The sequence below is a fragment of the Neopsephotus bourkii genome, unplaced genomic scaffold (assembly GCF_033783945.1).
Source record: "Neopsephotus bourkii isolate Nb327-2 ecotype Australia unplaced genomic scaffold, CSIRO-AGI_Nbou_v1 NB_196, whole genome shotgun sequence".
NCBI lineage: Eukaryota > Metazoa > Chordata > Aves > Psittaciformes > Psittacidae > Neopsephotus > Neopsephotus bourkii.
Genome location: NW_026900709.1, coordinates 4,764,166 through 4,778,630, shown reverse-complemented (window position 1 = coordinate 4,778,630; position 14,465 = coordinate 4,764,166). Strand labels below are relative to the sequence as shown.

General features: G+C 42.0%; 1 protein-coding gene across 4 annotated transcripts in view; it reads left to right on the top strand.

Annotated features, from left to right (window-relative positions):
* SATB2 (SATB homeobox 2) overlaps window positions 1-14,465 on the top strand; it is a 140,094-nt gene that overhangs the window by 26,609 nt on the left and 99,020 nt on the right. For all 4 annotated transcript variants that reach the window (XM_061377486.1, XM_061377495.1, XM_061377479.1 and 1 more), the window contains one exon: window positions 3,134-3,310. In XM_061377486.1, the coding sequence (XP_061233470.1) occupies window positions 3,134-3,310 (177 nt within the window). The remainder of the gene's footprint in view (window positions 1-3,133; window positions 3,311-14,465) is intronic.

The window sequence follows — 14,465 nt, the reverse complement described above, 5'->3', positions numbered from 1 at the left end:
CATCTACCATGAGCATCATTCACTGCAGCATCAATCTAAAGTTGAGAGGGCAAATGCACGGAAGCTCAGTGCAGAAGGGACTGAAGCCTTTTTTGTGCCTATGCATGGGAGAGGAAGGATGACAGTAGCTCTGGCTGATCAGGCATTAGGGAAAGAGCTGAGAAGATTCAGGATTTATGAGTAAGGCTGCCTTGCATTGCTGTAGCACTGCATACAAGACTTCATAATGGATGCTTGGTCTCCTGCTCTCTGAATATTGCTCTGAGTTCATCAACTGGAATGACAATGAACAGTGACTAACTTGCATTGCTCTTCTGTAAGGGTCCTGTAGTGAGCTGGAGGTGTAATATGTGCATCTAGGAGTAAGACATGGTGTATTTCACTGTGTAAGGAGTACGTTGGCTTTTGGCTGCAGATACTTTTTACTTCAGATTCCAATGTACTGGAAATATGTTAATTTATTTTCAGCTAATACCAGGAAACAGGGAAGTTTGAGGCAATAAATCTACTGGAGACATTATAGCTTAACTCTCCAATGCGAAAGAGAGGGCAAAGCAGATGGAACTTCCTTGGAGTGAGATTTACTTGGAAATAAGTTAGGTTACTTTTCTTTTCTTTGTTAAAATAGCATTGGTATTAAAATTCCAGGTGCTATAGAGAGGCGGGAGATTGGGTTAGCAATGGCAGATGTGGTAACCTGCCCTTTGCTCTGTTTTTAAGATACTCATAGCAGCTTATCATCAGTTACTCTTGTTCACTGAGTTCAGAGATGTTTTTGCAAAAGCTGTTTCTGTAGCAGGGTCCCTGCAAGCATGAGCAGCAGGAAGGGGCAGGAAAATCATCATGGGCAAGAGTCCTGTGGGTCCTTCGTGCCATCAATGAAGTGATGTCATGTACAGCATCAGTTCAAGCATTTGAGATCATGTTTGTACTGGGACAGTAAATAACAAATGTGGAGAATAGGTGCGACTTCTGTGCTCAAAAGGTGGAAAGACTGTTGTGTGATAGGGAAAGCTTCCAGCAGAAGGATAAAAATTGCTGTGGAATCCCTCTCATCAGTTTGTATTCACCTACTTTTTCTGTCTTGCCAAGTTGTAGTTTACAGAACCCATATCACAGCCTCAGCAGTTGACCAGGTATGTGGCTCTTTTGTTAGGGTATTAATAGCCCCATCAGAAGTGCTAAGATGGGCTTAAGTTCAGCAGGAGGGGACATGTGTTGCTTAGGGAGGTTAAATTTCATTTACACTAGTTAAATGATTTACGAACAAAGAGCCTTTATTTTCTAACCTTTGCTAGGAATAGACATTTTATCACTGATTCCTGAGGAGCAGGCTCAGCCTGTCACTGTCTTTTCAGGAAAGCACCAAGAGAGTTTTTTTCACTAAGATTTTTAGGTTTTTTTAACACCGTGTGTTAAAATTTGGCTGCTTGAACTTGCAAAATGCGTGTTTAACCCAGAATCAAGCAGTGATGAGGGAGAAGCATCAATGTGATGCCATAACCTACTTACACATTACTTCAGGATGTGTTTTAAAGTAAAGAACTGAAACACATCAGCTGGATATCGTTTGTAGCTTCTGCTGCTGGCCTGCAGATAGAATGTCAGACTGGGAGCTGCTCCATGCCCGAAAGGTCACTAAGTGAGAATCGTGTATCTAAACCATATTTTGAGGTAAATCTGGTCTCTGCAAATTCAAGACAAAGAGGATTTAAGTCCCGCAGCATTTGCTACTGGTGTGACTGTATCTATTTCAGGGTGACCCCTCTGAAGGGATCTATAACTATTGTAGATACTGAAGGTACTGATAGTAGATGATCTCAAAGACATTTGAGTGTATGGAAGGAGAACTGGAAAGTGGCTTTCTTCTCTTTTTCCCTTAAAGAAGTGCGTTGTCCAGGAATGCAGTGATTAGTGTCTGGCCTTTCATAAATATGCTCAGTTACTTTTCATAGTTGCTATCTACTGGAAATGGTTATATTTCATGCTGAAGAACAGAGGTTAGAGGTGAACTATCTGGCAGTATTATGAGCCTTAGTTAGCACATGTGAAGAGCTGCTTTAGGCTGAGATTTGCCCCAGTATTTCCCAGTTTATCTGGGGGCTACCAAATGGTATATAATAAATAAATAAATTTCTGTGACTGGAGGTAATGTTTTTTCCTTTGCCATCCCATGATTACAGCCTGGCCTGTAGCAAGTGATGAAAAGGGCCATGCAGTTCTGTAGGCTTTCTGTCTGCTCCATCTTCCCTCTGTGCATGCAGTTCAAGTACTGTAGGGCAGTTCCTGTAAATTGGTTTGTTTCTCTACTGTCTGTAGTATTGTATCCCTTTAAGTTCATGCCCCACGACTTACTGCCATAGATGACTTGATCCTGTAACCACAAAAGTAAATTTACAATGAAACAGAACAAAATTGAATCCAGACCTCCCCCCGAGTTTTCCACTTCTGTGGTTCCTCCTCATCCTAGATCCTCTTTCGAAGAGAGCTGTTCTCACTCTCTTCATGCATGCATTGGGAGAACAGCCCCTTGCCTCTCTGGGTCTGCATGACCAATAGCTGCCAGCACAAGATAATCATTTTCAGTGAGATCAATGCAAGGATATTTTCCTTGCACAGTGAGAAGACTGGCCATGGTCTGAAAGTGTGCAAATAAGCGTATCTCAGCCAAGAGCTGCATATGGGAGTAGCCTCTGCTGACTCCTCCATACATTGACTGTGGGGAGAGAAGCAGAAGTGGCATTTGTGTGTCAGGTTTTCATTACAGCTGAATGTGGAGCTCTGACCTGAAAGAACAGGGCCGTTCAAGGAACTGTAGAAAACTTCTGCAATGTTGAAAAGGTCTTATTAGGAAATCTTGTTCGTCCTCATGCTGACTGTGATTCTGTTCCTGAATTGTATTTTCTGGAGCTTTTAATGTGGTTTTTAAATGAGTCAAGTGATGAGACTTCAGTATTTCCCTTGGAAAGAAAACAAAAACTATCCCACAGGGAACAAAAGGCAGATTTCAACTTAAGATGAGCCTTCTAGGAGGTGTTTTAATTTACAGCTTTAACCAGAGATGTATGACACAATTGTTGTTCTTCTCTTACTGATGCTCTGCTTGCTTTTCCCTCCCCCCCCTCCCATCTAGGTTTGATGATTCCAGTCTTTTGTGTGGTGGAACAGTCGGACGCCTCTCTTGAATACGATAATCGAGAAGAACATGCTGAGTTCGTTCTGGTTCGCAAAGATGTGCTCTTTAGCCAGCTGGTGGAGACAGCGCTCCTGGCTCTGGGGTATTCCCACAGTTCTGCAGCTCAGGCACAAGGTATTCAATAAAGTTCTTTTCCCCCTTCTCTGCACTGGCAGAAGACGGCATCTGAGGTTATTCAATGTAAGGAGTAGGCAAGAAAATTGGTGGCTAATCTTGGAAGTGGTTATATCAGTTGTGTTGATTGCCTAATCTTAAACTAGGTGTACAACAAGCCCTACCTTTTTGGCCTGCCTAGAAAGCATTAGCTGGATCTTGCTGAAGCGTGAAATGTGGTGATATTCATGACACACTTGCATGAGGCAGGTTGCTGCTTTGAGGAAGTCAGCACAGAAGAGCCAGATAGAATCTCTAGGTGTACAGCTAGATGGTATCTAGTATTTCTCTTTGTATCAGGGCCGTTTTGAACAACATATTGTAGCCTTTCATTTTTAAAATTATATGTTGTATATAATGGTTATATATATATATACATATGCTCTCTTTATGACCAGTAGTTGTAGTGCTAAAAGTACAGGCAGATTTTTCTGTTTTCACTTACCTACTGTATTGCTGCAAAGCCTTTTGTGAAGCTCTATATTCTCTTCCACTTAGAGATGAATCTCCAGTAGCAGTGAAATCTTAAAATAAACAAAACTTTCCTCTCTCAACCCAAAATATCAGCTTGAAAAACACAAACCTAAAATTCTAATCTTGAAGGAGATGGGCAGCAGGTGGTGGGTTAGGAAAAATCTTCCCAGAATGAACTTTGCATTTCAAGAGGCTTTTATACTAAACAGGTTATTTCAGTTCTTATTCTTTTAGATTAGAAGCCTGTAAGTTCCAGTTTCATCTCCATGTCACCAGTAAAATCAGTGTGCATTTAGAATAGTGTAACAGAAGCTTTGCCTGGGGGCTTGGATTTTATGTATTGGTTTTAGTTATTTTGTATAGCTAGGCATTGGAACGTGCAAACAGAGGGAGCAGCACTGGTGTTGAATCCAGGAGTTCCAGGCAGTGGTTAGTAGCACAGGCTCCTTGTACAAACTTCTTTCCAATCAGGGTGATAATGATTCATTTCCTCTGTCAGCCTCTGCTCTGAGAGAGAGGCTCAGGTTCTTTACATAGGCAGAGCTCACACACGTGTTTATTTGCACAACAGGATAGTAAAAGCTCTGCAAGAAGGTAGTTATTTTGGTTTTTAATATGAAATGTTTCCTGTCATTTTAGGGACACTTTTCTTCTGAATGTAAAAGGTCAGCATATCCCACTGTTTCCATCATGGTGAGCCAGCCTCCTGTTTGACAGCGCTATCCATCTCAGTTAACACAGTTGCTCAATGTGTTGTGAACTAACATGTGGAACATGCTGCATTAGGTGGCTAAGATTTTATTCTTGGCACTTACAAAGGGAAACAGGCTTTGCAAGAAACCTGCTCCAAGGAGGCATGCCATTCAGTGCAATGATCCACACTGGCTGAACATCTCACTTGGGGGAACCTTGCTTTTGCAGCATCTCTCTGCTGTGAGAATAGCAAGGAGGAGAAACAGGTTGACGCACAAAGGAAATTAGTGACCATGCGTGGAGGGAACGGGCACTGTGTTTTTGAACTACAGGCTGTGACAATGAGCAGGTTCAGATACTCACCTGTCACTTGATGTGTCACTTGAATAACTCATCTAGAAAATAAAAGTTGAATCTTGAATTGTTGTAATTAGTTTTAAAAGACTTTGGCGTTTTTGTTTTTAAGGCAGCAGTTACCTTTCACTAGAAAGCATCAGAAGGTGCAATATTTAGAAGATACAGACAGTACCTAAAAGATCTGTCAGCTAACAAATCTTTTACTTGGTCAGTTTAGTTTACCTTCACACTGAAGGATCAGCTCTTCAAAGTCTTTTATGCATCCTGGACAAATAATGCAGGTCATGCTGATTTTAATATGTGAAGCTGAAGTAGTATGTTGCGCTAGCTGAGAGATGAGGTACAGGCAGAGAGAGGGAGCTGACAGATCTCTCAGATTGTTTAGATAAATGAGAAAACTTACATAATATTGGGCTATAATATGTCAGCTGAGGTTGACAGAAGCATGCTGCTAAATTGTTTCTATAAGGATTTATTTAGGAACACAGTTTTCTGATCTTAGGAGAAGAAAAATAAAGCTACTTGCTTTATTCATTCTGGCTATAGGAACAGCCTGCTTCTGTTCTAGTGCTTGGGATTAATTTCATTAGGAATGTACATTGATAAACAGTCACTTAGTTCTTCTTCATGCTTTATGATCAGCTGAATTACAGGATCTGCATGAGAAGCTGAAGATCCTCAGGTGCATTTTTCAAAATGATAAACCTTTGAAAAACATGCTGTGCAAAACACTGACATGAGTAGGTGTCCCCATGTGCTTCAGGGACAAAGTAAATACGAGCTTGTCAAAGCTTTTGTATTGTAAAAGCCGTCTAAGCTGTAATGTAGCATGTAATAATTGTCACCTTTTGAGCTGAGAAAGTGTTTCACTTCGCCCCCCTCTTGTTTTGGAGTACTGAGAGGAGTAGCAATGTTCATCTTGTGGGAAACATCTTGCCTTTGCTTATTCCTTTTAGAACAGGGTCTCCAGTGGCAGATAAAAGAGCTAGTTGTGGGGGAAAAGAGGAGTTCTGGCAGCAGAGAGAATTGCTGTGTGATTTCACACCGCCTTCGCTGCGGTTCGCCATGGCACTTCTACAGCCCTGCTGAGGCTCGAGCAGGCGGTGCGCGCCTCTCTGCGGGGCCCTGCCTCATGCTTGCCAGCAGTACAGCAATACAGCAGAGCCTGGGTGCCAGAAAGGAGATGTGGCACAGAGGGGTGGGTGCTGCGTTGCCTCCCTGAGAGGTGTGTGCGCCCCAAGGGGCAGTGCTGTGGGGCTGCCTGCCTGGGCAGCAGCAGAGCTCTCCAAGGAGGTGATGCTGTTGTGTGAGCATATGAACTGCAGCCTGCCCACACAGCTGCCACCTGGCCTGAAGCCTCACAGACCAACCAATGGTCACTTAGCTTATCATGGCTAATTTTTTGTCCTATTCCTTAGGTAAATTGAGAGGAATCTTAGCATAAACAATTTTGAGTAAAACGTGTATCAGGATGTATAAGTGAAGTGGCCGCATGCCTCGCTGGAAGAAGCTCTTTATTCCCACACAGTTTGGGTAGGACACATTTATTCCACCAACAGCTGGTTGTGAACATTTTTTGTTGATGGTGGCAAGAGCAGAGACTTTTCCAGCGAGTGCTGCCCCTGTGAAGCTTCCCTTTTCTGACAGGAGCTGTGAAAAGTCTTCTGGAACAACATGGGAATGCGTTAACAGCTTGGCACTGGGGTGTGAAAGTTGGTGGTGTGAATGGCAACAAAGGTTTAATAAACATTTATATATTTTTCTTTCATCACTTGAGTCTACACCTGACACCAGGGAACCTGCTGCATGTGCCTTCCGGAGAGGAAGAGAGTCATGCTTTAAAGGGGCACCTGTTCTGTGCGTAGTTCAATAACATTTACATGCCCTGATGCAATTTCATGGTACTTTATTGTTTTTGTGGGTGGAGTATTCTAACTGGGCTATGCAAGAGAAGGGGACTAGTAGGGGCTACATACAGTATGCAGTGCTGAGTGCTGGGACCAGAGTAGTATGAAAGTAGCTGCAATCTGGAGTACCCTGTGTGCAGTCCTGCAGGTTTGGGACCTGTTGCGAAAGCTGATTCCCTCCTCCTTGCAGGTGGAGGAAGAGTGGTGCTAGTTTGGTTTTAGCAAGCTCTACTTTCTTAAAATCTATATGAAAAAGAAAATAGTGTGATTTCTTGTAGATATATGTATATATGTGTTTTTTTTTCCTTTTGACCAGTTCCTTGTGAGCTGTTGTGAGCATATACACAGAACTGGTGTACATTGTCTACAAAAGCTTGCAAAGCTGAATGGGCCTTCTCCTCCCAGGTGTTTCTGCTAGGTGTGTGGGCAGGGCACTGGAGTCAGAGAGTGACTGCCTTGACTGCTGTGTCTGGGCAGTCCAAGTGATTGCTTGGATGAGTTGCTGTGTGTGGCCACTGCAAGAAAAGGGAGGTACACAAGAGTGAAATGGTGCCGAGATGCCAAGTGGAGCAGAAGAAGGGGTGAGAAAATAGTGGAGAGAAGTTAACACAGAGCAAAAGAAACAGTAGATCTTTCCCCTTCCTATCACTGTAGGGATTGCCAAGCCCTAATTCTTGAGCAATGTATTGCCAGGAGCAAAGCCATTGCAAGAGGCAGTGCCTTGCATTAATGCCTTGGAGGCCTCTCATCACACTGTTGGGTTTCCTCTTGTGCTGTGTACTGATGGAAGAGTGGGAAGCCTTGTGGCTGCAGAGAGCTGGGGGGTGGCCGGTCAGAGTGAAGGGCTGGAAGGAGAGGCTGACGGTGGTCAGTGGGGAAAGTGTAAGACAAGAATAAGAAACAGAAAAGGTTTAAGTATGTTGCCTTGCCGTGTGGAGTTGCAATAGCTGGGCATGGAGGAGAGTGATGGGCTGTGGCGATTCGGATTTAGTGAGCTGTGGTCAGACAGCATTGGCCATCTGCCTTGCATGACTGCAGTGAGGAAGAGGAGAACTTTGTTGCTGCCAGTCAGTGCCTGGCCAGAGGAGCTGATGGGGTACCCCTGCCCTAGTGGCATGCCTTTAGAGCTGTATCTCAGGACCAGCTGCCCTTCTCTAGCAGCCTTGTCTGTGGTGCTCTAATGTTGCTTGCAGCCATGGAAAGTTGTAAGACAGGCTTGACTTGGCTTTGGTGTTTCTGCAGAGCGCTGTGCTCTGGAGCACTAAGTGGAGCTGTCCGTGCAGGGAGCCACGGCAAGTGTGAAAGGTGGCTCTCCTGACTGTATCAAGGAAACCAAGACACAGACATGTAAAGGCTCTCCTTCTGGGTCCATAGTGCACATGGCTGGGGCAGGAAGGAACCCAGACTGCAAGTGTGTTCATTTCCCTCAAGGGTGTCTAAATAGGTGAGCTCAGCCCTGGTCTCTGCTGTTAATTGGAGGCCTCTTGCACTTGCAGCTTGTATTTAAGTAGTATTTCAAAGCAAAGGCATTTTTGTTTGATATGGTGACATTTAGCAAATCAGCCCAAACCTCAGACTGCTGTGTGTGAGAATGTGGCAGCCTGAGCGCTGGGCTCCTTCACTCTGGCTAGTCTCTGTGAGACCAGTGTGAGCATCTTGCCACTTACAGGATTATAACCATGTGGACAAATTCTTGAAGGGTGTAAAAATACCGATGAGGATTTGCCTAAGGTGGTCTGGGAGAGTAGGGCTCTGGGGCAATAGGAAGGACCTAAGCAGATGATTAGTATGGAAAGATCCTGTGAAATATTCCCATCTGTGCTGTCTCCAGGACCACATTAGCTTCCAATTGAATGTCAGGTAAAGGCAGAACATACCAGCTGGGGGCTGTATTGAACATGTACAAGCTGTTTTTATATTTCTGTATCTGGAAAAGTACAGTAAAAGTGTGGTGAAACTCTGCTAAACTGTGCTTGATGTATGCAGCTAGAGTTGCTGCAGCTGGAAAGACCAGATATGCTATTTTTAACACTCGTGCAAGGTAGCAGTATGGAAAAAATGAGAGGAAAGCTGGGATCAGGCTTCTACTGTGAATAATGTGAAGTAAATTACAAGGATGCTATAATCTGGGATCTTCTGGCTCCTCAGCCAAGCTTAGTGTCATCTGCATGTCATAGACATGGCTCCCTATTAATGTGATCAAAGACCTCTAGTCAGCATTATATGAGACACTAGTGATACAATGACATAAATAACAAGACAATGCAGCGATCAGCAAACTGAATGTTGGGTCATTTCCTGGCTCTATTACTGTTTGCTGCTACTCTTTTGTTTATAGAGATAGCACAGTGGTCTCACCTAACAGAGTTGTCAGTCTGTTTAGAGTTGCTCTGTTTCTCTCAGCTCAGACTCTTTTGCTACAGAGTATGATCACCATCCTAAACCAATGGGTCTTAAAACAGTTGAAAGCAAGCAACACAGCCCTCTTTGGTTTAGTTTTCATCAGTTTGGTCTTACTCCATCTATAATTAACAGCTCCTTTACCTTAGTAATCTCCTTTGCCCCCTTTGTTTCTACTGGGGACACTTTTGATGGGTAAGCTTTTTTTTTCTTGCCTCCATTTTTGGGTCTCCAGTAAAAGACTCGTTTAGAAGTAATAAGTGTGAGGGATATGACTTAAATGGACATCCTGCAATTTCATGACAACTTGTCTGGGATTGCTAAAACTGGATTTCTTGCAGCGATATTCAGCCATCCGGATCAAAGTTTTCCTTGAAAAAGCTCCTTGAACTGTACATTGCTTGAGTTGTAGTCTTTGTCTTTCTCCCTGATGTTTGAGAAAGTGGTCTGAGTACTTCTCAAATATGTATTTCCCTCCCTATGTATACAGACATTTACCATCAGATTGCTATGTTGTCTACCCTACAAAACTTCATGACAACTGTAAGTGAAACTCAGTTTACAGGAACCGCGAGAGAAACTCAGAATTTAATGAGAATATTGAAAACCTCTTCCTTCTTTGGTTTTGTTTTTTTTTTTCTTCTTTTTGATAAGCATTTCAGTGCATAATGCAAGCAGGGTTTGGAAGACACTGTTGTTAAAGGATCGGCATCTCATCCCATTTCAATTGAAGCCCCAGTGTTCTCTTTAAATGTTGCTTGGAACTCTAAAGAAATCTTACGTAGAAAATGAAAGGAGAGGTAGACTTTGAGGCTATTTGTATTTGTAGGGTTTATTAAGAGTAGTGGGTTTTTTTTTTTTTTCCGTGGAAAACATGACATACAAAGTAATGTTAGGATGTAATATATGTAAAATGGACTGTGTTTTATCTATTACTTTGTTTTATATATAAACACATATAGTATAGCTTAATCTAGAGTATAAATGTACACTATTTTATGCATATACACACATACAAATATAAATTTATATGACAGCGTAGTATATATGTGGAAAAAAAAGATCAAAATCCAGTTAGTAAACCAACCTTTCAGGTTACTTGTCAGCCTCATTCTCCATTTGTAGCGTTATTTTAAGTAACCTCATTATCCCAACAGCATGAACTCTAGTGAATACTTGAGTCTTTGATAAGGTCACTGTGAAAGTTCTTACCATCTAACCAGTGGTCAGGAAGTGTCTCTCTCTCCTCTCCTTCCGTGCCACCCTGCCATGCTCCTGTGTGTAAAAGCTTCCATGTGACATTGGCTTTCTGATCCCAATATATTATTTACAGGATTATTGTGATGGAACAAAGCCTTCTACAAATAATAATCTATTTTTCTAGATGGCAAACATCTGGGTTGTATAAGTAAATGGGTAATATATTAGTGTTTGAACAGCTTAAAGGAGGGTAACTGAAGGTAGGCCTGAACAGCTCAGCACTTCTGACAGCCGCTTTCCATCTCGTTTGTGGTTTGTGATTGAGCGCAGCACCACTTGCAAGCAGGAGAGGAGGCAGGGGTGAAAGGAGGGAGCAGGGCAGGCTTTGGCTGTCCCAGTGAAACACCCTTTCTTCTTTCCCTCGGTGTGTGTGAGACTTCACGTACCTGCGGTGGGAGCTTGAGGCCAAGTACTTTGAAATGCGTCATGCTTTGGAGGTGGCTTCTTGTTGCAGTGGCGTGTGTGGCATTTGTTCCATGGATCAAACTTCAGCTGTGCTATGGGTAGAAATCATTAAACCTTTTCTTCTTATCTCTCCCCTTTGTTTCTGAGAAAAATTGCTAAGGCTGTAACAGCAAATTGGTGCTTCTGTTTGATGAGGACTGTATTCTTTAGTGCTTTCCATTCACTTTACATTGCAGGCTATGTGCAGAAAGATAGTGCTACAGGACGGAAATTTCTTCAAGACTTGTGTTCTTCGAGGAAAGATTTTCACATGTTCTACCAGCTTTATAAACCAATGAAGAAATGCTGGGGAAATTGAGCCACAGTCTTTTTTATGTCACAGCAACCCTTATAGTAGTTTGGGGTAAAATAAAAATCAGGTTCACTCCAAAAGGCCTGTGTGCACTCAATTAAAAACTTAGACAAGCATATAATAAATTCTGATTTTTCTTGGCCCCCTTCCCAACCTCTCAGCTAAGCCCACAAGCCCATGAACCACTGGTATTTCTGAGGAAAATTGGGAAATGGTCTTTATTAATTCTAATTTAAAATAAAATCTGATCATGAAACAGTGCTGTATTTAAAAATGGGACTAAATCAGGTTAGAGTAGGTCTTCCCCTGTCCAGAGAAGGAAAATGAGATGCAGTTAGCAGCCTGTTAGCAAACAAGCTAAGTATTTGAATGTTCAGTAGTATGAGGAGAGCAAAGCCTGGTGCTGGTTAATGTGCTAAGGTAGCTTTTTTTGCCCCCTCCTTTTCTTTTTTTGACATTTTTGTCTGCTGAGGTTTTTTTTGCCCCCACCTTGGTCCTGATCTAGATAAGGGAAGCAGCATTTTAACCCTGTGGCATGAGGGAATGCTTCTCACTCCAGCTGCTTATTGCCTTGCTCCATCTGCCTTCCCAACAGGGGCACATAGCTGAGCCCACCTTTAGCTGCCTCTTTCTTTAAACTAGCAGAGGCAGGGTACATCTACCAGATTGGGTTCTGCTTATCTCAGCTGCACATCTCAACTTTTAGGGTCTCTAGTTTGCCTTGAGCATAGGTTCCCCTATGCAGCATTTATGATGGGTATGCTGCTGGGGAGAAAGCAGAGCTTTTCTGCTGGCTGGTCTGTCTGAACTCTTATTGTCATCTCTGCCCCAGTCTGGATCTCACTGCGCATGTGAAGGGGAATTGGTTTGAGTGTGTGGAGAGCAATGGTGCTGGCTACGGGGTCCCTTGCAAACTTACAGTGTAAGATGGTACTCTGCAGTCCCTTTCAACCACATTGACAAGCTAATCATAAAAACCAGTTTGGTTTGAAACTGAAGACTGAACGAAGTAAGGGGAGAAAATGTAAAGGGCTAAACAAAAATGTTCCCTGTTTTTTAAAAAAAGAGAGCGCAAATACACTGACCCCTATTCTGTGTCTTTATAGGAAAGATCTTTCTGCCAAAGGGTCAGTTCAGAGGGTTTCTCACCACTGGGTGTGAGCATTGTAGAAGGGACCTGGCTTTAATCCTCCTGGCCCTTACTGGAATATAAAGTAACGTCAAATACAGTTGTTGTCAATCAGCAAATGTATTTGATGTTTGCATCTTTTTGTACCGGTTGAATTTTACAAGGACAGTCTGCCTTCCTGCCTTGTTTGTCATTGGGCGTCTTCAGAAGGTTAAATGTCTATATTGACATAATGGAAAAAGATGAGCAAAAAACGATGCTGTTCACCTCTTTTTGCCTACTGTCCAGCTTACTGGGAACCCACTCAGAGAGTACCAATGATAGTTCGAATTCAAGCTGTGACTGGGGGAAGCAGGCATGTAGGTCCTCCTCCTGTCCACTGAGCTACTTCATTATTCAGGATGAGCGTCTCTACCTCTCTGTACTGGTGCAGGGCTTATGGAGAATTACTTGTACGCTTCCCTTTGGCCAGTGAATACCTTTGGTTTATGTAGACAACTTACAGAGATGTGATTATAAGGCATTGCATCAAGTTAGATGAGGTTGGGGTATTTATGGGTGATTTTACTTTCAGCTTTATTCCAACAGAAAAATAATGCTTGTAGGATGAAGCAGGTATCTATTAAGCAATAGAGCTGTAGTAATCCTGGGATGTGGGGTCTGTATTGTATTCCGTTTTATTTGCTGGTTTTGTATGTGCAGCATCTTTGAGTTCACCTAGCTGTTTCCACAGTTCCTAATAAAGAGTTAAATTCAAACAAGCAGGCTAGGAGGAGAATGCGTGTGCCAGTCAGGATTCTTAGCTAAATTGCTTTCATACTTTGTTTTTGTAATATATTTGCTGCTTAGCCACATTTTGGCCTTCTTCCTTTTTCTAACAAAAATCATTATGTGGGATAGCTAGTAGATAGTTCCTACTTTCACAGTGACAACTCCATGCTAAAAATGTCCCTTGGCATAGGGATCGTTAACTGATGGCAATTTGTCTGCCTTTCTGAGTAGGCTTTTTTTTTTCAGCACCAGCTATAGAATCTGTGAAATAGTCTGTAGGGGGAAAAGTGTTTATCTTGTGTTGAAACTGAGGATGGACCAAATGCTCGAGGAAAAGAATGTATCAAATAATGAGCTATAGATAATACTAAATCTTTTCAAGATCCTGGAAGGAGATGTTTAGGCAGAATTGTGCGGCAGTCAGCACGAGAAAATTGGCATTTTGTGAAATGCTACCGTAGAATGTGTTTCACACGTCACTGTTTATGTATCCATTTATATAGATAGCATCAATTACACATTTTTAAATGTTGATGATGGGTCTAAAAACTACATGCATTGCGAACAGAAAAGTTTCTTTTTCTGTGGCTTGAGCATGGAGAACAAGTCTGTTTTTTTCCCCCTCAATTTAAAAACTGTGTTTGTTTGCTTAAAAGAATGAAGAATGGTATTTCATTGGTAATATTCACAATGGTTTATTAATATTTTATTGTGCAGCTTTTAAATAGAGGGATACACATACTATATTTTTTTCTCTGCTATCTCTGCAAAAAGAGCATAGCAACACCATGCATTTGCATTTTTCTGATCACTGAAAATCCCCCCTACCATAAATGTGTATGTGAAATTGAGAACCTAATTAAAAAGATTAACAGCATGTACAGTACTTTACCCAAAAGGCATGTGTTAATTTGTTAAAACACTAAAGATTTTTATGCTGTCTTTTTTTTTTGATGTTATCAAAATATTTTCAGTGGAACTGGTTGAACCTGGTCTCTTTATTATAAATTCTTCTGCAGAGTAAGATGACTTAATTTCATATCTAATTGCATAAGGAATTATAAATTATCTTTTCTAAGAGACCTATGACACTAAAACACAGAATGAACAAATAAAACTGATTTGTTCTAGTACAAATGAACATACATGGCAGTATTTTTATTACAGACACCATTTGTTTGGGTTGAGTGTCTGAATATTTTACAATAAGATGCAAAGTGCTCTTTGTTGAGCAGTCATACTAGCAATGCATCTTAAGGTGTTTTACAGCTAGTTGCCATGAAACGAAGAAACCCAAATCAACAAAAGCCAGCCCCACCCATAAGATAACCCCCTATGCAGAATGGGATAAATCTGTTGCAAAGGAAA